Source organism: Gorilla gorilla, chromosome X (assembly GCF_029281585.2).
Source record: "Gorilla gorilla gorilla isolate KB3781 chromosome X, NHGRI_mGorGor1-v2.1_pri, whole genome shotgun sequence".
Taxonomy (NCBI): Eukaryota; Metazoa; Chordata; class Mammalia; order Primates; family Hominidae; genus Gorilla; species Gorilla gorilla.
In genome coordinates this window covers 118,629,727-118,656,028 of record NC_073247.2, presented here as the reverse complement: position 1 = coordinate 118,656,028, position 26,302 = coordinate 118,629,727, and the positions used below count along the sequence as shown (strand labels likewise).

General features: G+C 37.6%; 1 protein-coding gene across 3 annotated transcripts in view; it reads right to left on the bottom strand.

The window, feature by feature from the left end:
- TBC1D8B (TBC1 domain family member 8B) overlaps positions 1–26,302 on the bottom strand; it is a 72,973-nt gene that overhangs the window by 10,757 nt on the left and 35,914 nt on the right. For all 3 annotated transcript variants that reach the window (XM_004064656.5, XM_063703244.1, XM_063703245.1), the window contains 7 exons: positions 25,414–25,563; positions 24,673–24,823; positions 23,977–24,191; positions 16,526–16,643; positions 14,998–15,283; positions 11,660–11,789; positions 11,014–11,112 (listed from right to left, as the gene is read on the bottom strand). In XM_004064656.5, coding sequence (XP_004064704.1) covers positions 11,014–11,112; positions 11,660–11,789; positions 14,998–15,283; positions 16,526–16,643; positions 23,977–24,191; positions 24,673–24,823; positions 25,414–25,563 — 1,149 coding nt within the window. The remainder of the gene's footprint in view (positions 1–11,013; positions 11,113–11,659; positions 11,790–14,997; positions 15,284–16,525; positions 16,644–23,976; positions 24,192–24,672; positions 24,824–25,413; positions 25,564–26,302) is intronic.

Below are 26,302 nucleotides of genomic sequence, written 5' to 3'. Positions count from 1 at the left end.
CTAATATGTACTTTGATATTCATCTCTTCATACTCAGAAATCACTGCCAAAGAACAGCCACTTAATGTCTATAAATATAAGTAACAGTATTCTAAGTCCTATTCCATATATTCCTCTCTTGCCACATAAGCAGCATATCTAGTCATCATGTGAGGTTGCTATTAAATACTTCAAAGGCATTGGGAGATGTACATTCCCTCTCTATGCCAAAAAACATAATCCAAGAAGTAATAAGCTTAGAAAATATGTACTTTTATCCTATTCCATGAAGAAGAAGGACTAATGATACAATCATTATGGTATCTAAGAAATTTGAAAGCAAAGGTAAAGAAAAAAGCTAGAATTGATGAAATACGGAAAATTAAAAAAAACCGGTAGACTCAGTAAATAAAATTAAGAGTTGGTTTATTGAAAAAATCAATAAGATAGACACATTTCTGGCAAGTGAGACGAAAGAAATCACAAATGACTATCATCGAGAAGTGGATAATTTAAGCATGGATACAGAGGTCATTTAAAGTGCCCAGCAGAGGAATGGTGGCTCATGCCTGTAATCCCAGCACTTGGGAGGCCAAGGCAGGCAGATCATTTGAGGCCAGGAGTTCAAGACCAGCCTGGCCAACTTGGTGAAACCCTGTCTCTACTAAAAATACAAAAATTAGCCAGGTGTGGTGGCGTATGCCTATAATCGCAGCTACTCGGGAGACTGAGGCACAAGAATCACTTGAACCCGGGAGGCAGAGGTTGCAGTGAGCCGAGATCATGCCACTGTATTCCAGCCTGGGCGACAGAGTGAGACTGTCTCAAAAAAAAAAAAAAAAAAAAAAAAAAAAAAGGGGCCCAGCATGGGAGGGGCCAATATGACAAACTAGAAGCAGATCACGGGTGCTGCTCTCTTATCGAGGGGAAACAAAGGGTTTAGTGAACACTGACCCTAAAAGCCAATCATCTAAGAAACCACACTGGGAACCATCAAAGCAGCAAGGGGACACAGAGAGCAGAGAGGAGTGAAGCTGGGCAGCAGCCTATCTGGCATCAATGTGGAGTCAGGAGAAGCTCTCCAATACGGGAGAGGGTAATTCACACTCTCCATGGGGATCTGTGTAAGGCTGGGAGTGGGAGAATTCCCCTGCCCTAACCCCCTACTCGCCACTCTCATCCTCCCACCTCACCTCTAAACTGAGGCAGAGAGCCACCCAGACGGTTTGCGGAGGCAACTCTTAAGTCCAACGGGACCTCTACAAGCCTCAGATCCTGGAACAGACCAACACCAGCGCCACAGCCCCAATAGAGGCCACAGTCACGGTGCCTGGGAGCAGTAGGATTGGTCCACCCTCCTCACCAGACAAGGCTTGGTGCCAGCTTCCAGCCCAGCACTACCACTTCTGCCCGAAATCGGCCAGAGGCTGCAGCCTCCTGTTGTCCCATGAAACACCTGCACGGCAGGGCGGACGACCCCACCCGCTCCTGTCACTGGTAGCCAGGCGAGCAACACCTGCTGGAGCTTCCAGCCCAGATGTCCCGCTTCTGCCTGAACTTAGCCAGTGGCTGCAACATCCTGTTGTCACTGGAAACACGCAACAGGCAGGGCAGGTGACCCCACCACGCTCCACCACTGGTAGCCAGGTGGGCAATGCCTGTTAGAGCTTCCAGTCCAATGGTCCAGCTTCTGCCTAAACTCTGCTGGCAGTTGCAACCCCTGGTACCCTCAGGATGCACTTGGACAGCAGATTAGGTGACACTACTCACCCCCGCAGCTCCTAGTTGGGCGGGACTTTCTGACTTAGGTGGTGCCCAAGCATCACTGAGAGATGAGACACCCACGTTCGCAGCTTGATAGAGGGGTGGTGTGTGCCTCCCTCCACAGGGCCGACCCAGTAAGGATAAGACCTGTTTGCCAACTGTGGCTCCTACCTGAGGGAGCCCTGTGGACCAGAGCACCCAACAAAAGAAATGCGGGCATGAAGCCAGTAATCAGAAGGGGTTCCTCCAAGGCCCAGGGGTGGACTAGGTGAATGGGCCATCTCCCTGTCCCCAGTCACAGACCATTACCCCGGAGCCATGCAGCAGAGCAAGAAGCTATCTGCTGGCTAACACTCTTAAGCGCCACCTACTGGATCGCAGCCCAAAAGACAACACTAAAATATTCTGCCAGTATACACCACCTGTGAAAACTAAGGTAAAGGCTCCTACGAGCACCCAGCCTGAGCCAATGCATGTGTATGCTGCCACGCTGCCACGGATGCTGGCATGCACGAGCAAGCATGGATTCCACCGCCACCACCCCGACTAAGTGTTTTGGCTAGCACCTCCATTGTAGTGTTGAGGCCAGTGGACTGGGAACACCTTGGCCTCTCTGGCAGAGCAGGTTCCTAGCCCCGAGGGCCCAGAGAACAAAGCTGGGGGTCCGGTACCAGCCCCGCAGAGGTAGCACACTCATCTCAGGAGAGCTCAGGTGAGCCTTGGCCATCTGAAATCTTCAAAATCAAAGCCAGTCAACTGAACCCACCTTATACCACAATTAAACCCCCAAGGGCATCAAAGAAGATAAAAGCAAAAAAAACCCATCCAAAGGAAAACAACTTCAGAGATTAAAGGAATATCAGCTCACGCAGATGAGAAAGAACCAGCACAAGAACTCCGGCAACTCAAAAAACCAGAGCGTCACCTTACCTCCAAACAACTGCACTAGTTCCCCAGCAGTGGTTCTTAGCCAGGCTGAAATGGCTGAAATGACAGACATATAATTCAGAATCTACATAGAACTGAAGATCATTGAGATTCAGGAGAATGTTGAAACCCAATCCAAGGAATCTAAGGAATACAATAAAAGGATACAGGAGGTGAAAGACAAAATGACCATTTTAAGAAAGAATCAAACTGATCTGATAGGGCTTAAAAACTTACTACAAGAATTTCATAATACTATCACAAGCATTGACAACAGAATAGACCAAGCTGAGGAAGGAATCTCAGAACTCGAAGACTGGTTCTCTGAATTAACTTAGACAAAAATAAATGAACATTTCCCCAACTTTGCTAGACAGGACAACATTAAATTCTGGAAATGCAGAGAACCCCTGCAAGATACTATATGAGATTACCATCCCCAAGCCACACAGTCATCAGATTCTCCAAGGTCAACATGAAAGAAAAAATATTAAAGGTAGCTAGAGATAAGGAGCAGGTCACCTAAAAAGGAAATCCCATTAGCCTAACAGTGTACTATTCAGCAGAAATGCTACAAGCCAAAAAAGATTGAGGGCCTATATTCAGCATTCTTAAAGAAAAGAAACTCCAGCCAATAATTTCGTATTCAGCCAAACTAAGCTTCATAAGCAAAGGAGAAATAAGATCCTTCTCAGACAAGCAAATGCTAAGGGAATTCATGTTCATTAGATCTGCCTTACAAGAGATCTTGAAAGGAGTGCTAAATATGGAAAGGAAAGACGATTATCAGCCACTACAAAAACACACTTAAGTACATAGACTATTGACACAATAAAGCAACTACACAATCAGTTTTGCATAATAGTCAGCTAACAACATGATACCAGGATCAAATCTACACATATTAATATTAACCTTGAATGTAAACAGGCTAACCAGAATGTAACCAGACTGCCCTAATTAAAAGGCACAGAGTGGCAAGTTGGATAAGATAGTGAGATGCAACTGTATGATGTCTTCAAGAGACCTATCTCACATGCAATGACATCCAAAGGCTCAAAGTAAAAGGTTGAGGAAGAATCTACCAAGCAAATGGAAAACAGAAAAAATCAGGGCTTGCTATTCTGATTTCAGACAAAACAGACTTCAGGCCAACAACAACAACAAAACAAAACAAAAAAGGAATTATATAATGGTAAAGGATTCAAGTCAACAAGAAGACATCTATCTTAAATATATACGCAGTCAACACAGGAGCACTCAGATTCATGAAACAGGTTCTTAGAGGCCTATAAAGAGACTTAGATAACTACACAATAATAGTGGGGGACTTCAACACCCCACTGACAGTATTAGTCATATCATCAAGGCAGAAAACTAACAAAGATATTCGGGACCTGAACTCAACACTTGACCAAATGGACCTAACAGATATCTACAGAACTTTTCCCCCCAAAACAACAGAATATATTCTTCTCATCTGCACATGGCACATACTCTAAAATTAACCACACAATCAGACATAAAACAATCCTCAGCAAATTCAAAAAACCGAAAATCATAACAACTATACACTTGGACCATAGCATAATAAAAATGAAAATAAATACTAAGAAGATTGCTCAAAACCATAAAATCACATAAAAATTAAACAATCTGCTCCTGAATGACTTTTGGGTAAGCAATGAAACTAAGGAATAAATCAATAAATATTTAAAACTAATGAGAATAAAGATACAGCATATCAGAATCTCTGGTACACAGTTAAAGCAGTGTTAAGAAGGAAGTTTACAGCATAAATGCTTACATAAAAAAGTTAGAAAGATCTGAAATTAACAACCTAACATCACACCTAGAGGAACTAGGAAAACAAGAACAAACCAATCCCAAAGCTAGCAGAAGACAAGAAATTACCAAAATCAGAGCTGATCTGAATGAAATCAAGACATGAAAACCCATACAAAAGATCAATGAATCCATGAGTTGGCTATTTAAAAGAATAAATAAGACTGATAGATCACTAGCTAAACTAATAAAGAAAAAAGAGACAATACAAATAGACACAATCAGAAATGACAAAGAGACATTACCACTGACCCCACAGAAATACAAAAAATACCCTCAGAGACTACTATGAACACCTCTATGCACACAAACTAGAAAACCTAGAAGAAATGATAAATTCCTGGAAACACACAACTTGCCAAGATTGGACCAGGAAGAAATTGAAACCCTGAACAGACCAAAAACAAGTTCTAAAATTGAATCAGAAACACACACACACACACACACACACACACCAATCATAAAAAGCCCAGTACCAGATGGATTCACAGCCAAATTCTACCAGACATATAAAGAAGAGCTGGTACCATTCCTACTGAAACTATTGCAAAAAATTGAGGGGAAATGACTCCTCCTTAACGCATTCTTTTAGGCCAGTGTCATTCTGCTACCAATAACCGGCAGAGACACAACAAAAAAAGAGAAAACTCCAGGCCAATATCCTTGAGGAGAACAGATGCAAAAATCCTCAACAAACTACTAGCAAACCAAATCCAGCAGCACATCAAAATGCTAACACACCATGAGCAAGTATGCTTTATCCCTGGGATACAAGGTTGGTTCAACATACACAAATCAATTAATGCAATTCATCACAAAAACAGAACTAAAACAAAAACCACACGATCATCTCAATAGACGCAGAAAAAGCTTTCAGTAAGATTCAACATCCCTTCGTGTTAAAAAGCCTCAACAAACCAGGCATTGAAGAACTGTATCTCAAAATAATAAGAGCCATTTATGACAAATCCACAACCGAAATCATACTGAATGGGTAAAAGCTGGAAGCATTCCCCTTGAGAACCAGAAGACAAGGATGCCCACTCTCACCACTCTGGTTCAACATAGTACAGACAGTCCTAGCCCGAACAATCAGGCAAGAGAAAGAAATAAAAGGCATCCAAATAGGAAGAGAGGAAGTCAAACTATTTCTATTTGCAGATGATATGATTCTATATGTAGAAAACCCCAAAGTCTCAGCCCAAAAGCTCCTAGATTTAGTAAACAACTTTGGCAAAGTTTCAGAATACAAAAATCAGTAGCATTTCTATGTACCAACAAAGTCCAAGCTGAGAGCCAAATCAAGAACTCAATCCTACTCATGATAGCCAAAAAAAGAGTAAAATACCTAGGAATACAGCTAACTATGGAGGTGAAAGGTCTCTACAATGGGGATTACAAAACATTTCTCAAAGAAATCAGAGGTGACACAAGCAAATGAAAAACATTCCATGCTCATGGATAGGAAGAATCAATATTGTTAAAAAGGCCATACCAACCAAAGCAATTTAAAGATTCAGTGCTATTCCTATCAAACTACCAATGACATTCTTCACAGAATTAGAAAAAACTATTCTAGAAAATTCATATGGAACCAGAAAGGAGCCCAAATAGCCAAAGCAATACTAAGCAAAATGAACAAAGCTAGAGGCATCATGTTATTCACCTTCAAACTATACTACAAGGCTACAGTAACCAAAACAGCATGGTACAGGTACAAAAACACACATAGTCTAACGGAACAGAATGGAGTGCCCAGAAATAAAGCTGCACACCTATAACCATCTGATCTTTAACAAAGTCAACAATAACAAGCAATGGGGAAAGGACAACCTATTCAATAAATGGTGCTGGGATAACTGGCTAACCATAGGTAGAAGATTGAAGCTAGGTCCCTACCTTCCACCATATACAAAAATCAACTCAAGATGGATTAAAGACTTAAATGTAAAACCTACAACTATAAAAAGCCTTGAAGAAAACCTAGGGAGTACCATTCTAGATATAGGTGGTGGCAAAGATTTCACGACAAAAATGCCAAAAGCAATTGCAACAAAAATAAAATTTGACAAATGGGACTAATTAAACTAAGGAGCGTTTGCACAGTAAAACTATCAACAGAGTAAACAGACAACCTACACAGTGGGAGAAAATATTTGCAAACTATGCATCTGACAAAGGTCTAATATCCAGACTCCACAGGAAGCTAAAAAATTAAAAACCAGGCCAGGTGTGGTGGCTCATGCCTATAATCCCAGCACTTTGGGAGGCTGAGGCGGGTGGATCACGAGGTCAGGAGATTGAGACCATCCTGGCTAACGTGGTGAAACCCCGTCTCTACTAAAAACACAAAAAATTAGCTGGGCATGGTGGCGGGCACCTGTAGTTCCAGCTACTCGGGAGGCTGAGGCAGGAGAATGGCGTGAACCTGGGAGGCAGAGCTTGCAGTGAGCCAAGATCGCACCACTGCACTCCAGCCTGGGTGACACAGCAAGACTCTGTCTCAAAACAAAAACAAAAAACAAAACCCAAAAATCAAACAACTCCATAAAAAAGTGGGCAAAGGACATGAACAGACACTTTTCAAAAGAAGACCTACATGCAGCCAACAAGCACATGATCAACATCACTAAATATTAGAGAAATGCAAATCAAAATCACAATGAGATACCATCTCACACAATCAGAATGGTGATTATTAAAAAGTCAAAAAATAACAAGATGCTGGTGAGGTTGTGGAGTAAAGGGAATGCTAATACACTGCTGGTGGAAATGTAAATTAAGTCAGCCACTGTGGAAAGCAGTTTGAAGATATCACAAAGAACTTAACAGAGAACTACCATTCAACTCAGAAATCCCATTACTGGGCATATACCTAAAGGAATATAAATTATTCTACCATAAAGACACATGTATGTGTATGTATGTCACAGCATTATTTGCAATAGCAAAGACATGGAATCAACTTAGATGCCCATCAACAGTAGACTGGATAAAGAAAATGTGGTCAATATACACCATGGAATATTATGCAGCCATAAAAAAGAATAATATTATGTTCTTTGGAGCAACATGGATGGAGCTGGAGACCGTTATCCTAAGTGAACTAACGGAGGAAAAGAAAACCAAATACTGCATGTTCTCACTTATAAGTGGGAGCTAAACATTGAGTACACATGGACACAAAGAGGGAAACAATAGAAACAGGGGCCTACATGAGTATGGAGGGTGGGAGGAGGGTGAAGATCAAAAAACTACCTATTGAGTACCATTATTACCTGTGTGATGAGATAATCTGTACACGAAACCCTGTGACACATAATTTACCTATATAACAAACCTGCGGCTGGGTGTGGTGGCTCATGCCTGCAAACCCAGCACTTCGGGAGGCTGAGGCGGGTGGATCACCTGAGGTCAGGAGTTTGAGACCAGCCTAGTCAACATGGTGAAATCCCATCTCTACTAAAAATACAAAAATTAGCTGGGTATGGTGGCAGGCACCTGTAATCCCAGCTACTCGGGAGGCTGAGGCAGGAGAATTGCTTGAACCCAGGAGGTGGAGGTTGCAGTGAGCCGAGATCGTGCCACTGCACTCCAGCCTGGGCGACAGTGAGACTCAGTCTCAAAAAAAACAAAAAGAATAAGACAAGGAAGCCTGCTTCTACTGCTATTATTCAATAATTCTCTGAAGATCCTACTTAATGCTATAACACAGAAAAAAGAAAAGAGGTATAAATGTTAGGAAGGGTCAAAATTCTAAGACTGGAAATTACATGCTTGTCTATTCAGAAAATTCAAGGTCAACTAAAAAAAATAGTACAATTAATGAGAGTCAATAATGCGACCACTTAGAAAAGCAACATACCCAAATCAATAACTTTTACACACACAGCCAATAAAGAATTAGGCAATGTAAAGGAAAAATGATCTCATTCATATTAGCAGCAAAACAATAAAATATATAGGGGTAGAATAAACCCAATAAGAAATGTGTAAGACCTATATGATGAAAACTAAAAATGCTTACTAAAGAACATTTAAAAAGACAGATTGTTAAAATGAACAAAAGCCTTACCAGATTTCAAAGTAGACAAACTATGGTAATTGAAAGGGTGTGGTACTGTTGTAGTAACAAAAAAAGAGAGTCCAAAAATAAAGCCCATGTATGTATATAAGAATTTAGCATATGAAAAAAGTAGAGTACTGTGAGGATAAACTATTTAATAATTGGTTTTTAGAAAATGAGTGATTTTGGTTGGAAAAACATAATATTACATAATAAAAAATATACTGTAGGTGTATTAAAGTTCTAAATGTTAAAAAAGCAATACCAGTACTATAGGCCAATATGAAAAAATATTTTTATAATTTATATAATTTTAAATAGGGAAAGCCTGCTAAGTTTGATATGAAACCCAGATATCATGTAATAAAAAAGAGAAAGACTTCATGAAAATTTGTAACTTGTATAATCTGAAAGACATTATAAAGATAATGAAAGAAATAATAAGACTAGGGGAAAATATTAGGCCACAAATATAGCTGACAAAGAACTGGTACTACTAATAGTCAAAAGAGCTCCTACAAATCAATACTTAAGACAATCTCATAGAAAAATAAGCAAAGGCTATGAATAGGCAATTAAGAGAAGAAATTAAAAAGGCTAATAAACATATGTGATCAGTGAATTGAAACCTTAAATGAAAAGTATTTGATCTATCACATTGGCACAAATTGAAGATTTTGTTTTGTTTTGTTTGTTTTAGAGGCAAGGTCTAGCTCTGTTGCCTAGGCTGGAGTGCAGTGGCATGCTTACTGTAGCCTGGAACTCCCAGGCTCAAGGTGATCCTCCCGTCTCAGCTTCCTGAGCAGCCGGGACTATGAGTGTGTGCCACCATGCCTGGCCAACAAATTCAAGATTTTAAATATCTGGTGTTAGTGAGAATGTGGGGAAAGGGGCATTCTTACAGGCTGCTGGTGGGATTACAATTTGGCAAAATCTTTTGAAGCATAATTTGGCAGGGACCTGTCAAATTTTAAATGGGCATACCCTTTTACCCAGCTTCCACTTCCAGATATCTATCTTGCAAAGAATATATATACAAGAATGTTTACATAAAGTATTATTTGTAAGAGCAAAAAAGGGAGACATATTAAATGTACATCAGCAGTGAATAAATTATAGCATATCCATATTATGGCATACTATTCAATGCATTAGGAAGAGTGAGGTAGATCTATATTTACTGATATTCAATAACCATGATCTATTTCTGAATGCAAAAAGTTGCAGAGCAAAGTGACTGGTATGATCTCATTTCAAAAACTATATCCTTCCAATACACATGCATGTGTGCAGACACCTAGATAAAAGATCTGAAAGGATATATACCAAATTATTTTAAGATGGTTACTTCTGGGGTGGGGAATCTACTTTTTACATTTATGTAATGCTTAAATTATTTACAGTGAGCATGTATTACTTCAGTAAATTTTTAAAAATGCTAACATATAAAAACTAAAACAAGGGGCCCTATGCTAACTATGTCACAGTAACCTCACTGAATTATTCAATTGAAATCTAAACCCGGAATCTTCAGAAACATTAATCTTCCCAGATTTGTATCTCTGAGGACCTTGGCCTTTAAGCAAGTAGGTTTACAAAAACAACACATGGTCATGATAAAAGCTCAAACAGTACAGAAGAATATAAACAGCAAAGTAAAACTCTCCTCCTTCTGACCAGCAATCTATTAATCCGATTCACCAAAGGCAACCAATATTAACAGTTGCTTATGGAGCCATCCAAATATTAAAAAGACAAGTATTTAAAACATAGTATTTACTTTAGGTATCCAAGGATAATAATATTCATTGGAGCACTGACTACTATGTAGATCGGCTGTTCTTACTGATGCAGCACATCACAAATATGTTATGCTTAAATGCCAACATGATAGCATTCAACACTGAGCTGCAGGCTAGGTGTGGTAGCTCACGCCTGTAATCCTAACCCTTTGGGAGGCCTAGGCAAGGAGGATCTCTTGAGCCCATGGGTTTGAGAGAGCCTGGGAAACATACTGAGACCCTATCTCTAAAAAAAAATTTTAAAAATTAGCCAGGCATGGTGGTGTGTGCATGTAGTCTCAGCTCCTCGGTAGGCTGAGGAAGAAGGATCTCTTGAGCCCAGGAGGTAGAGGCTACAGTGAGCTGTGATCATGCCACTGCACTCTATCCTGGGCAACAGAACGAGACCCTGTCTCAGTGGTCTTGAAGGTCAAATAGTACAAAACATGTTGGAGAAAGCAACATAATTCAACCAGAAGAAAATAATGTATTTTCTCTAAAAAAGAATTTACCATAGGGTAAACCTTGGCAAGGATCTAGCTCAAAAGTTTAGTCCTTTTCATTTTATTCACCCAGAAGATAATTTCTAAAGAAAGTTATAGAAAAAAAAAATTACTCCAACTGGTTTTTCCCCATTGGTTGCATACTTACCACATTCTGTTTTGTTGTTTCCTCTAGGGTCTGTATCACATACAACCTATTTCGACAGCGCATACTGTGTATATCTTCATAGCGAATATTACCATATTTCTGCAAGAGATATGATTTCAGTGGATACTCACTCATAATAAACATCCACTTCTTCTTTTACAATTCAGTTTTATCAGACTCAATTCTTGGAGGCCTTGATTCTATTTCTAGGGAATTTCCTGACTTGTTCAATGATTTTGCAAATTTTTACCTCCCACGTTTCAGTTTTTAAATATATTCACTGGAGAGAATTCCATCTACTATGTGAATAGACTAAGTACAAAAATATAGGTAAAATTCTTAATCTCTAGGAAGTGAATAATAATAATGAGAATAATTCACCTTTTAATCCAGCGATAGATGTTTAAAGTGGTCATTATTTGTGAAAGCAAGTGAATTTAATTTCATTTAATGAAAAACAAATTGAGGCAGAGGAGGTTACACAACCTAGAACAGTTCACAGAACTCAGTTTAAAAGTTAAGTTGGATTTTAAGTTGTATGTCTACTTGCATTATTATCTTACACTTAATATACCATTAGAGATAGACCATAGTTCAATCATTTTAAATATGCTAGCTAATATATTTATGGCATGAAAAAACTTACCTCATTTGATTCTCTAATCAAATCTGTAATATCCACTCTAGTATGACTGGTTTTTTCATCACTCACATTTGAACCCTGCTGAACATTTGAAGGCAATGGACTATCCTTATTAGTGACATTGTCAAAGAACCTATTGAAAAGTGATAGTAATACAAGAATTAGTGGAACTACCATTATTAAAGCAGAGAAATGACACATAATTTCTCCCTAGTTAGTTAGAGGTTACTTTCAACTGAAAGGACAAGGAAGGTCTTATGAAGAAGTGGAACTTTGTCGCTGTTTGCAGATGACATGATTGTATATCTAGAAAACCACAGCGTCTCAGCCCAAAATCTCCTCAAGCTGATAAGCAACTTCAGCAAAGTCTCAGGATACAAAATCAATGTACAAAAATCACAAGCATTCTTATACACCAATAACAGACAAACAGAGAGCCAAATCATGAGTGAACTCCCATTCACAATTGCTTCAAAGAGAATAAAATACCTAGGAATCCAACTTACAAGGGATGTGAAGGACCTCTTCAAGGAGAACTACAAACCACTGCTCAAGGAAAAAAAAGAGGATACAAACAAATAGAAGAGCATTCCATGCTCATGGGTAGGAAGAATCAATATCGTGAAAATGGCCGTACTGCCCAAGGTAATTTATAGATTCAATGCCATCCCCATCAAGCTACCAATGACTTTCTTCACAGAATTGGAAAAAACTACTTTAAAGTTCATATGGAACCAAAAAAGAGCCCGCATCGCCAAGTCAATCCTAAGGCAAAAGAACAAAGCTGGAGGCATCATGCTACCTGACTTCAAACTATACTACAAGGCTACAGGGCTACAGTAACCAAAACAGCATGGTACTGGTACCAAAACAGAGATATAGACCAATGGAACAGAACAGAGCCCTCAGAAATAATGCCGCATATCTACAACTATCTGATCTTTGACAAATCTGACAAAAACAAGCAATGGGGAAAGGATTTCCTATTTAATAAATGGTGCTGGGAAAACTGGCTAGCCATATGTAGAAAGCTGAAACTGGATCCCTTCCTTATACCTTATACAAAAATTAATTCAAGATGGATTACAGACTTACATGTTAGACCTAAAACCATAAAAACCCTAGAAGAAAACCTAGGCAATACCATTCAGGACATAGGCATGTGCAAGCACTTCATGTCTAAAACACCAAAAGCAATGGCAACAAAAGCCAAAATTGACAAATGGTATCTAATTAAACTAAAGAGCTTCTGCACAGCTAAAGAAACTACCATCAGAGTGAACAGGCAACCTACAGAATGGGAGAAAATTGTCGCAACCTACTCATCTGACAAAGGGCTAATATCCAGAATCTACAATGAACTCAAACAAATTTACAAGAAAAAAACAAACAACCCCATCAAAAAGTGGGCGAAGGATATGAACAGACACTTCTCAAAAGAAGACATTTATGCAGCCAAAAGACACATGAAAAAATGCTCATCATCACTGGCCATCAGAGAAATGCAAATCAAAACCACAATGAGATACCATCTCCCTCCAGTTAGAATGGCGATCATTAAAAAGTCAGGAAACAACAGGTACTGGAGAGGATGTGGAGAAATAGGAACACTTTTACACTGTTGGTGGGACTGTAAACTAGTTCAACCATTGTGGAAGTCAGTGTGGCGATTCCTCAGGGATCTAGAACTAGAAATACCATTTGACCCAGCCATCCCATTACTGGGTATATACCCAAAGCATTATAAATCATGCTGCTATGAAGACACACGCACACATATGTTTATAGCGGCACTATTCACAATAGCAAAGACTTGGAACCAACCCAAATGCCCAACGATAGACTGGATTAAGAAAATGTGGCACATATATGCCATGGAATACTATGCAGCCATAAAAAATGAAGAGTTCATGTCCTTTGTAGGGACATGGATGAAATTGGAAACCATCATTCTCAGCAAAATATCGCAAGGACAAAAAACCAAACATCGCATGTTCTCACTCATAGGTGGGAATTGAGCAATGAGAACACATGGACACAGGAAGGGGAACATCACACACTGGGGACTGTTGTGGGGTGGGGGGAGGGGGGAGGGATAGCATTAGGAGATATACCTAATGCTAAATGATGAGTTAATGGGTGCAGCACACCAACATGGCACATGTATACATATGTAACAAACCTGCACGTTGTGCACATGTACCCTAAAACTTAAAGTATAATAATAATAAAAAAAATAAGTGGAACTTGTTTTTTGTTTTTGAGATGGAGTCTTGCTCTGTCATCCAGGCTGGAATGCAATGGCACAATCTTGGCTCACTACAACCTCTGCCTCCTGATTTCAAACAATTCTCCTGCCTCGGCCTCCCAAGTCGCTGGGATTACAGGTGTCCACCACCACGCCTGGCTAATTTTTGTATTTGTAGTCAAGACGAGGTTTTGCCATGTTGGCCAGGCTGGTCTTGAACTCCTGACCTCAGGTGATCCGCCTGCCTCAGCCTCCGAAAGTGCTGGGATTACAGGCATGAGCCACTGCACCCGGTCAAGAAGTGGAGTTTGAAGATGGTTGAGCATTAGGAGGGCATGGGTGAGGGAAATGGGATAGTGTAGGAATCATTTTGGGGTTTTGAAGGAAGCAAACAGGCTCAGAGAGTACTTGGCAAATACCACACAGCTCAGTAAGAGTGGAATATAGGGTATGTAGAAGCATATAGGGGGAAATAAGTGAAGAAAGGTACACTGAGCCCTTACCACAGAGTTCTGAATGCCAGAGTAAGATGTTTGTATTTTATTCTGTACATAATGGGATTTCATGTGGCATTACGATAGTTGCCCACTCAGATTTATTCATTTAGCATATACAAATGTGTGCATACACACATACACACACATACAACACATGTGCTCCAATACAAAATAGCATTCATACAGAAGCTACTAGGAAAATAAAGTTCAACCCACCTGAGACCACATAGAAACCAGAATAACTTCCCGGCCACTGGATATTTAACATTATCAACTACGCTTTTCCTGCTTGAACTAATTCTACATAGACACTTTATAGCTCAAACTGGGAATATGAAAGTCCTAGCATACTGAATCAACAATATTAGTGTAAATGTGTACATAATTTAGTGGTTCACTTCAAAGTGATTTATTCTTGCTATATTTTTTCTGGAGATAGAGGACTGGACTTTAGGCGTAGCTCTTTCATTCAAGTGGTTTTGTAATCTCGGACAAACTGAAATTTCTAGGGCTCAGTTTCCTCTGTAAAATAGGGGATTGAACAACATCATCTCTCAAATCTCCTCCAGATTTAAATGTTATGGTTCTTACAATACCTGTTTAAAGCTGTCACAGCTTCAGCATCATCTTTACAAGTCAGCAGTTTGTCTAAATTATAGTCAAGTATTGCCAATCCCAGTTGCAAAATGGCCTTTATTCCATCATAGAAGAAACAGTCCACCACATTCACTGCACTTTCAATAGGTAGCACACTAATAAAAAGTGTGAGAAACCAAGAGAGAGAAACTGAGGAAAAGAATGTCATATCAGTCATGTGTTCTGTCAGCTGAGGAAGGTGATCCCTGATAAGTTCTTCAAAGACTGCCTGATCCACCAAGGCACCTACAGAATATCAAAAGAAGTTTAAAAATAAACATTTTTCAAAAGGACTTGTTTCCATACCTCCCCACTTCTATTAGCATGCTGATGTATCTCATTCTTCTTCCTTAAATTATGAACTCTTTCAGAACCTCTTCTGTATTTTATACATCTAACTGCTAGTAGTGTCATGTACTTCAGAAATGCAATTCAAATTCATTTGAAGAGTTATTTATTGAGTCTTTATTATATGCAGAGACCTGTACTAGGTATTATAAGAGCTATACCAATTAATGAAATAGTCTCATGTTCAGGGAGTTTAATATCTAGCACAACTCAAGATAAATACACAAATAATTATAATGAAAGACAGTACAATCAATGACCTAACCACAATCCTGAAAGCCTATTACGGTACAAAGAGACCATTCATAAGTTTTAAGGTAAGTGGTCACAGATCTGTAAATATTTGATGACTAAAGAAAATATTGGCCAGGCGCGGTGGCTCACACCTGTAATCCCAGCACTTTGGGAGGCCGAGGTGGGTGGATCACGAGGTCAGGAGATTGAGACCATCCTGGCTAATACGGTGAAACCCCGTCTCTACTAAAAATAAAATAAAAAAAAAATTAGCCAGGCGTGGTGGCAGGTGCCTGTAGTCCCAGCTACTCGGGAGGCTGAGGCAGGAGAATGGCGTGAACCCAGGAGGTGGAGCTTGCAGTGAGCTGAGGCCGCACTCCAGCCTGGGTGACAGAGCAAGACTCCGTCTCAATAAAAAAAATAAAATAAAATAAAATAAAAATTATACAATTAACAAACTAAGAACTCGATCCTTCTTTGAAATCTTGCAAATATCTATATAATTCATACAAATATGGAGATTTTAAGCAGATTGAAATCTCCCTCCCATCAACAAACTACAAAAATTCACCAGTAGCTGTGGATACTTGAGATCACCATTGTTTTAGCAACATTGAGTTTATAAACTTAATGCTTCCATTTTTGTTAAGAAACAGACCAGGTATTTTATTTTTAAAAGCAACATATTAAACAATCTTTCTGACTATACATTCAGTACAAAAAGCTCTTCTTTTGAGAATGTCAGTGAATGTGACATTTTGATATTGCTTGCATTTTATACCACAACATAATCCATCAGTCCTTCTACTTTATTAGCAATTAGACAAGAGACACTGAAATTGTTTAGAAAGGAAATATACATCTCTGTGTGTGTATGCATATGTGTGTGTGTGGTTTTTCTTTTACCAATAATTCGACGATTAAAATAATCAGGCAACATTCGTTCACATACAGCAACCAGAAGCCAAAAAGCTTCTTCCTCTTTTGCATATAGAAGCAGCACTGAAGTCAAAATATTCATTGCCTAAAATTCATAGAAAACAGTATTAAAAAGCAAATATTGCTCAGGTAATAATTATACTTCTTCAAACATAATAGTTTTTCACAGCAACAAGAACAACTGAGAGTAATAATAGTGTAATAACAGTGGAAACATGAGAACTCTGAGCCAGTCCAAGGCAAAACAAGGTGAAGTCAGGCTAACATTTGATAATCAGTTATTTTATAAAGTAACATTCAAGAAAAGTGAAGCAGTAATATAATAAATACAGAACATAATAAGCAAAACGTCTCTAATTTCGAAGAGTGAAAAACCTTAATTATCACTAATCTGAAAAAAGCCTACATAATTTTCAAAGTCATACTAAAATGAAAGAAAACGAACTTCATCTGTATTTCCAACTACCTATAAAGAAATAGCCCTCAGATATGAATCATCCTCAATTTTGTCCAAAACTGAACATCTTCTTTCCCCTATCAAGTAGGATTCTTCTTACCTATCCTAGTTTTGATTATGCTGAAAACCCTCTATCTGCTGCATCTGTTTCATATCCTAGAGTTTCTTCTTATAAAACGTCTTTCGGATTTGCTTTTTCCTTCCCATTCCCACTACCACTCTAACTTGCTGCTGCTTCTTACCTATCTTGCATACAAATGTCAGATCATTACTTTTATATACATTGCTACATCCCTTATTATAAAGTAATAAATCCTTAATAGATAGAATTTGGAGAGAATGGAAAAGTATGAATGAGAAAATAAAACCTCTTGTATCCTAGGTACCCAGAAATAAACTGTTAACAAGTTGATATATTTTTCTGCAGTTTTTTCTTCCTTTTTCTCCTAAAATTTGTATCACACTGTGTACTAAATTTTTATTTTTTTGCTTAGCACTATATAGTAATATTCAATGCCACTAAATATTCTTCTAAAACAGTATTTTTAATGACTAAAAAAATCTAAGGTGGATCTAATATAAATTATTTAACCATTCTACTATTGTTGGACATTTAGGTTAATTCCAATTTTTTACTATTACATATAATGCTGCAATGGTTATCTTTTTTATATAAATTTTCATCCAACTATACTTTTTTCTCAGGACACATACCTAGAAATGAAATTGTCTGGTCACATGGTATTTTTAAAAGACTTCATATTATTGCCAAATTAAATTCCTGAAAGAAAATACCAATTTATATTTCTGACCAATAGTGTTTAAATGTTTATTTCACTGCATCTTTGCCAATATTGTGAATTGTAATAACTATAATCATCTTTATTGATTTGATAGTGAAAAATGGTAGCTCATTGTTTTAATTTTAATTTCTTTGAGGTTGAACTTCCTTTTTCAGACTTTAACATCAACCTGTATTTTCTCTTCTGTGATTAATCCTTTCATGTCCATTGCTCATTTTTATACTTTCATACCTTTCATATAGATTTGTATATTAATTATGCCAATTTCTTGCCAAATCTAGTACACTGTTTGATGTCAAGCTTAGTTTTTACTGAATCATTTTCCCATGCAAGAAGCCATACTAGGAGGGGATGTAGTATAAATGGCAGAGTAAGAACTTCTAAAAATGCTCTCCTCTATAAAAGCAACAAGAACACTGACAAAAGTCATCGGAATCAACTTTAGAACTCTGGAAATTAACCAATGGCTTACAGCAATTCAGGTAGCATTTATTTAATAAAATGGCTGAATCTCAGTAAAACCAGTAAGCTCTGTGGCATTTTAAATTGCCCTATTCCCACCCCCCTCCCCAGTTTCACAGTAGCCTTAAAACCAACATCTAGGCCGGGTGCGGTGGCTCATGCCTGTAATCCTAGCACTTTGGGAGGCCGAGGTGGGTGGATCACTTGAGGTCAGGAGTTCATAACCAGCCTGGCTGACATGATGAAACCCAGTATCTACTAAAAATACAATAAAGAAAAAATAGCAGGGCATGGTGGTGCACACCTGTAATCCCAGTGACTCGTGAGGCTGAGACAGGAGAATCGCTTGAACCTGGGAGGCGGAGGTTGCAGTGAGCCAAGATCGTGCCACTGCACTCCAGCCTGGGCAACAGAGCGAGACTCTATCATTAAAAAAAAAAAAGAGAGAGAGAGAGAGAGAAAAAAGAAAGAAACCAACATCTAGCAATTACAGTGGAAACCAGTACCTAGTAGCTACTGAATGGAACAGAATGGGGTTGGAACTCCAGCAAAGACCCATTCCCAAATAATTGTTGTTATTTGACTTGTCTAGTGGTTCCCTGGAAGACTCCTCTCACAAGACTGTCTTTATTTGACTTGCCACAGAGCTCCTCTGGTGTAAACAGCCTTTTCCCCTGTGGTGTTTGTTGAAAACAATCAGAGGCAGCTGTTGAACATGTGGCTATCCAAGGCAGTGGATAGCAGTTGGGCCAAACAATACGCTAAAAAAGTGTTAAAAGAAAAGTGGGGGCTTTGAAAAACTGTGACATATTCCTGGGAACCCAGAAGGCCAACTACATGCATATGGCTTTATGTATACTCACAGTTGTATGTATGCTTAGGAAAGAACAGAAAAGACCTAAGCTCTTATCTCCAGCTAATCTTCCAGCTTTGTGCGAGCAGAAAGTGATAAAGACTAGAAATAATTCTAACTGCAAGAACAAAAAACCAAACACTGCATATTCTCACTCATAGGTGGGAATTGAACAATGAGAACACATGGACACAGGAAGGGGAACATCACACTTTGGGGACTGTTGTGGGGTGGGGGGAGGGGGGAGGGATAGCATTAGGAGATATACCTAACGCTAAATGACGAGACGAGTTAATGGGTGCAGCACACCAGCATGGCACATGTATACATATGTAACTAACCTGCACATTGTGCACACGTACCCTAAAACTTAAAGTATAATTAAAAAAAAAAGACTAGAAATAGAGAAAAATCAACAAAAGCAAAAGTTGGTTCTTTGAAAAGATTAAAAAAGACAAAAAGGATAAAAAACATAGAAATATCTTTAGGTAGCCTAACTAAAAAAATTTTCCAAAAAAAAAAGAGCAAGAATGAGATAGTGCAAGTGAGAGATCAAGAGTGCAAAAGTGAGAGTGTGCAAGAGCAAGAGTGTGAGAAGGGGGACTCAAATTATTATAGCCAGGAAATAGAGAACTATCAACCTTATAGAAGTAAAAAAGATTATAAGTGATTATGATGAAAAATTATATGCCAACAAATTAGATAATCTAGATAAAATGGACGAGTTTCTAAAAAAAACCACAAACTACTGAAACTAAAATGGGAAAAGTGAAATAGACCTATAATAAATAAAGAGATTGACTTAGTAACGAAAAAACTTTCCACAAAGCAAACTCTAAGAGCAGATGGCTTCACTGGCAAATTCTACCAAACATTTAGAGAATAATTACCACCAATTCTTCATAAACTCTTCAAAAAATAGGAGAGGAGGAAACGCTATCCAACTTATTCTAAGAAACCTAGACACCCAAAGTAGACGAAGACATCACAAAAAAACTATATATCAATATATCTTACAAATATAAGCATAAAAATCCTCAACAACATGCTAGCAAACTGAACTTAAGAACACATAAAAAGGATCCCAAAAGGCCAAGTGGGATTTATTCTGGGAATGCAAAAGTGATTCAACATATAACAATCCATCAATGTTTATATATATATGTATATATATATATATGTGTGTGTGTGTGTGTTTATATATATATATATGTGTGTGTGTGTGTGTGTATATATGTTTATATATATATGTTTATATATATATATGGAAAAAATCACATGATCATCTCAATTGACACAGAAAAATCATTTGACAAAATCAATACTCCTTCATGATAAAAAAACTCAACAAACCAGCAATATAAGAGAACTTCCGCAACCTGATAAAGATGATCTACAAGAAACCCACAGTTAACATTATACTTTATGGTGAAAGACTGATTACTCCCCTTAAGATAAATAACAAGACAGGGACATGCATTCTTACCACTTCTATTCAACATTGTACCGAAGGTTCTAGCCAGGTCAACTAGGCAAGAATAAGGGAAAAAAAGACATCCATACTGGAATAAGAGAAGTAGAAGTAACACTATTCAGATGCCATGATTTTGTATATAGAAAATCCTAATAAATCCACAAAAAAATCTACTAGAACTAATAAATAAGATTAGCAAACTTACAGAACACAAGAAATCAGCTATCAGTTGTATTTCTATATGCTGGCAACAAACAATCAAAACATGAAATCAAGAAAACAATTCAATTTACTATAACAACAAAAAATTAAAATACTTAGAAATAAAATTAACAAAGGAAGTACAAGCCTTGAACACTGAAAACTATAAAACATCTTTGGATGAGACAGATTAAAGAATGATTAAATAAATGAAAAGGAAAGACATCTTGTGTTTATGGGTTGGAAGAGTTAATATAGTTAATATGAAATACTCCCGAAATTGATCTACAGATTCAATATGATGACTATCAAAATCCCAGCTGCCTTTTTTTTCTTGTTTGCAGAGATTGACAAGTTGATCCTAAAATTTGTATGGAAATACAAGGAACTAAAAGAGCCAAAACAATCTTAGAAAAGAACAAAGTTAAAGAACTCACACTTCCTGATTGCAAAACTTACTACACAGATGCAGTAATCAAGATAATGTGGCACTGGTATAAGGGTAGAAGTATAAATCAATGGAATAGAATTGAGAGTCCAGAAATAAACTCTAACATTTATGGTCAACTAATTTTCAACAAGAGTGCCAAGGCACCACTTCACGCTCACCGGAATGGCTGCAATCAAAAAGAAAGACAAGTAAGAAGTGTTGTCAAGGATGTGCAGAAATTAGAATCCTTGTACATAGAATGAAGCGGAGATTTGGTAAAAAAATAAAATAAAATAAAGACAAAGAAAAAATAGAACCCTCATACATTGCTGGAGGGAATATAAAATGGTGCAGTCTCTTTGGAAAATAGTTTGACAGTGCGCCAAAATGTTAAACAGACAGTTATCATATAACCCAGAAATTTCACTTCAAGGTATTTACCCACAAGAATAAAAAACAATGTCTATAAAAAACTTGTACATGAATATTCATAGCAGCATTATTCACAACAGCCAAAACAAGAAAACATCTCAAATAACTATCAACATTGAATAAACAAAATGTGGTATATATCCATATAATGGAATATTATTAAATCATAAGAAAGAAGTCCTGATACATGCTACAACATGGATGAACTTTGAAAATGATATGCTAAGTAAAAGAAGGCAGGCACAAAAGATCACATATTGTATCACTCAATGTATATAAAATGTGCACAATAGGCATATTCATAGAGCTAGAAAGTAGATCAGTGATTGCTTGGGTTGGTAGTAGGAGAAATGGGGAGTAACTGCTAATGGATATGGGGCTTCTTTTTAGGGTGATGAAAATGTTCTGGAATTAGATAATGGTGAAGGTTTGCACAACTTTGTGAATATATGAGAGACCACTAAAGCGGTGACGTTTGTGGTAAGTGAATTATATATCAACATTAGATAGATAGATGGAGACAGATGATAGAAAAGATTAGAGAGACAGAATAGATAGATAGATCGATCGATAGATAGACAGATAGATAGAGCAAGCTAGCCAGCCATGTGTCTCACGTGGGTTTTTGATCAAAATCAACAAAATCTGTCTACCATATTAAGTTTAAATTCTTTTCCCAGGCTTTAAAGATTCTTCATGATCTTGTGCCATACAAATTTACTTTTTTATTCCAATGTGAACCTAGCCAATCTTATCTCCCAAGGTGGGCTTATTCTCACCTGAATGGTATCACTCATACTTTAGCCCCAAATAACTTTCCTCCTGCCCTCCACGTTTCTAACTTTGCTCTCATCTTTTAGAAGTCAATATTAAGTGCTGCCTATTTTGAAGCTATCTCTAAACTACTGCTTATAGACAATATCACAGGGTCTGTGAGTATAAGCTCTTTGAGAAAAGAAGCATTATGCTTCTTTTGTACCTTTCAGAGATCCTAAAATATGCTAAAAATCCTTGCCATTTAGATGTTCCATTCACTTAAACAGTTTTTCAAAAAAAAATCTCTATTGACAAGTTACAGTGGATAGGTAGTATTGACATGTAACAATTACAGGTATTCAACCCATTATAAATAAACGTATGGCGCAGAGTGCTACCTATCCATGACATTCCAATCTCCTCTTCTTCCATAGTAGCTGCACATGTCTGCTCAGCCACGCTATACTCCACAGACTTCCTTGTGAATAGGTGTATCCACGTGACTAAGATCATCCAATAGAATGTGCATGAAGTGATATTTGCCCCTTTCAAGCCTAGCCCATAAAATATTTCACAGTTGTTTCTCCATGCTCTTTCCCTGTTCCTGTGAGTGCTAATGGTGATGAAAATGTACTCAGGAAGGTTTGTTTTGAAAATGACAGTCTGCTGTTAGCCTACAGTCTAAGTTCCTAAATAATCTCATGGAGGAGAGCTGCCTACTGACCTGAAGAGTCAATCTCCTTTGTTTATTCCTTCAAGAAATAAAATTATACTGTTTCATCTATTACCTGTGTTTGTGTTAGCAGTCTAGCCTATCCTAATTGATTGTGTGCTCCTAAATAATTTTTTTCCAATGATTCCTCCACTGCCTATAAAATAAAATTCAAACTCCAGCTCTATCCCAATCTACCTTATTGATTTTTTTTTCTCCAACTACTTCACTTCATCCACCCTATGTTTCTACCAAACTAAACAAACATGGTCCTATATATACTTTACGTTTACCTCTACCTGTATTCGGTTACATGGATTCCATCACCTGGCATGTTCTTTTCATTCCATTTCCATATGTCCAAAATTCACCAATTTTTAAGACTTGCAAATGCTACCTTTTCCACGAAGCCTTCTCTGACTCCTCCAGATGAAAAATAGTTTCTCCTTGTTATAAATCATGACAGGAATTTATATTTCTCTAACAGTTTTTCTCACTTGATTTTTGTTTCTTAATGAATATGCTTTAACGTCTCCTGGTCTACATACTTTTAAGGGAGGACCTTTTTTTGATACATCTTTATATAGCCTTAAGTACCTAGCAGAGTATCTTTTATAGAGCAGAAGTTCAATAAACATTTGTTAAGCGAAAAAGAAAAATAATGAAATATCAATTCTCCTAAGTATTCCCACTACCATCCTACTTACATTAATACTATGTTCTATCTATCTCACCCCCATCTCTTTCCTTATAATCACCACTTCCAAATTAGTGGAATTGGATTTGATGTGATTTTATTTGGAACATACACACAGTTGGGCTCATAGTTAAGTCATACCTGGCAGTATCCAATTTTGGGATTCCTGTATGCATAAGCAGTGAGTACCCTTCTCAGAGCAGATATGCCAGTATCACTCTGAAAGGCTGGGTGCTCAGGCAGAGAGCGACGTAAATCACGTTCAATTTCTTCAGTAGCCAAGTTGCAGGTCCCTAAGGACTGCTCAACCACTTCAGTATAATAGCCAGGATTAGTAGCCATGTCATTAACAGCACCTGTGAAGATTATTACATTAACATACAACAGAAGGGGGATAAAATGAAGCTACTATTTCCATATATACATAAAGAATTGGATTTCATTACCTTGATATTTAGCCTTATGCTTAAGTGATTTCTGAGCACAAACAGAAAAGAGCTTTACACTAGAATCTATGTCAAGCTACTAATTTTATCCAACAGAATACCATTTTCATGAGCTTTTTTCCCCCTTAACTGACTGTTGACACTAGAGATAAAGATTCCCCCATTATACATATCTTGCCTAATAAACTAATCTGCTCAGATGCTGGATGTGTGGATAGATAGGTAAGGTATAGATAACTACTTACCTTTCTTTCTTTGACTAGTCCGAACTCAAGATGAGTAAGACTTTGTATTAACCATCTTTGTAATTCTTTTGCTTTAGCTTAAGGCATAACTCCTAGAAAGGCATAGTTAATGTCTATTAAATAAATACAATGAATAAATGTAATACCTGAAAAAAGCATCCAGAGTTCTCCTCTTAAGGTTTCTGGAATGCCTCTTACAACAAGATCTCGAGTCTTTTTGGTTCGAAACATACTAACACCACGCCCACATTCTGCAAACAGTATTTTCCATGACTGTTCCTTCATTTTTTCTTTCAACTGTAATGACAGAAAAATCAAAACAACTAAATCTAGTGAGAAATTAACTTCTGCAAAATAACTTTCCCACTCTCTTTACCTTGAAACAACATCTATAGAAATTAAGAACATAGAAAACCAAAATCAGTATTCACCCAGGGGTGAAACACTGAATCCTTGTCATCATGAAAATCTTTTAAACTCATGTGAGCATAGCAGCTTAATTTACTATTTTAATTCTTAGCTAAACTCATATAAAAATGGTAAAAGTGTTATACTTGGAAGGCAAAGCTTTAAACCATCATTCTCCCCAAATCACATCTATGTCAGGATTAGAAATCCATGCAAATAAAACCCAATGTCAATAAATATGTACGACTATTATGTATCTGTAAAAATCCCCAATGTCCAACTTTTATCTTTTATCTTCATTCCTGATAATAGTCCTTGTGTATAGTGGAACTAAATAAGTTACACAGTAGTACCTGCTGGAAAACTTTTCAAGTCCCAAAAGAAGAGTTTTCAGTTGTGGTACCTTCTAGTCTGCTTTTAAGATTTTTACTTTTCACCAAATGTTTCAGCCCATAGGTTTAAATATTTTGTTTTCCTACCATTTTAGAATTAAGAGTCTCCAAATTCTGAGGGTGAAATACTGTCATTAAGGCTTCAGTGTTCACAGTTTTACTGCATTCCCTCTGACTTGTCAAAGATTGCACCTCAAAATTATCAGATGGCTCTGTAGACTCAGAACTAATAGCAAGCTGAAAAAGAAAGAATGTAATTGTCCCAGATGCATGCTTAAGTTTCTACAAGAAAAAAAAAGTTCTAATGTTTACTGTCATTTATAAGCCACAATCTATATACATAACAAATATTAAAGCAATATCTCAGAGATATACCTATCAAAATTAGATATGTCAACAACCTGACTTCTAGAATGGCAAGCTCAGAACCTCTGTGAACACACTCCCCAACAAAAGCAACAAAACAGTGGCAAAACATTCAAAATAAACCATTTCAGAACACTGGAATTAACCAAAGGCATGCAATAAACTGAAAAGCACCTATTCGAGAAAAACTAATGAGCCTGCCTGAGTAAGACCAGAAGAGTCTGTGGGTCTTTTAACTCTATCCACCTGCCCAAGCTCAGAAATGAAAGCCAGTAGTATGGCAACCAGTGGATCTTTTGGAGTTTCATTAAGAGCCCTATCCCTAGGGCATAGACAATATTTGACCAAACTTGCAACTCCCTGGAAAATCTCTATTCCCAGGGTGTTGTTATCATTTGATTTTATTCACAGCTCAGCTTGGTGAAAAAACTCTGTTCCCAGGGTATTATAGAAAACAATAGCAATTGGTTGGTAACAACCTAGCTGTCCAAGGCTATGATTTCAGCTAGAGCAAACAAGAGCCTGGCTAAAGATTTAAAAGGAAGACCTGAAAAACCAGATGATGATGTGGAACTTTGAAGGGCTGCAACATATTCTTGGGGATCTAGAA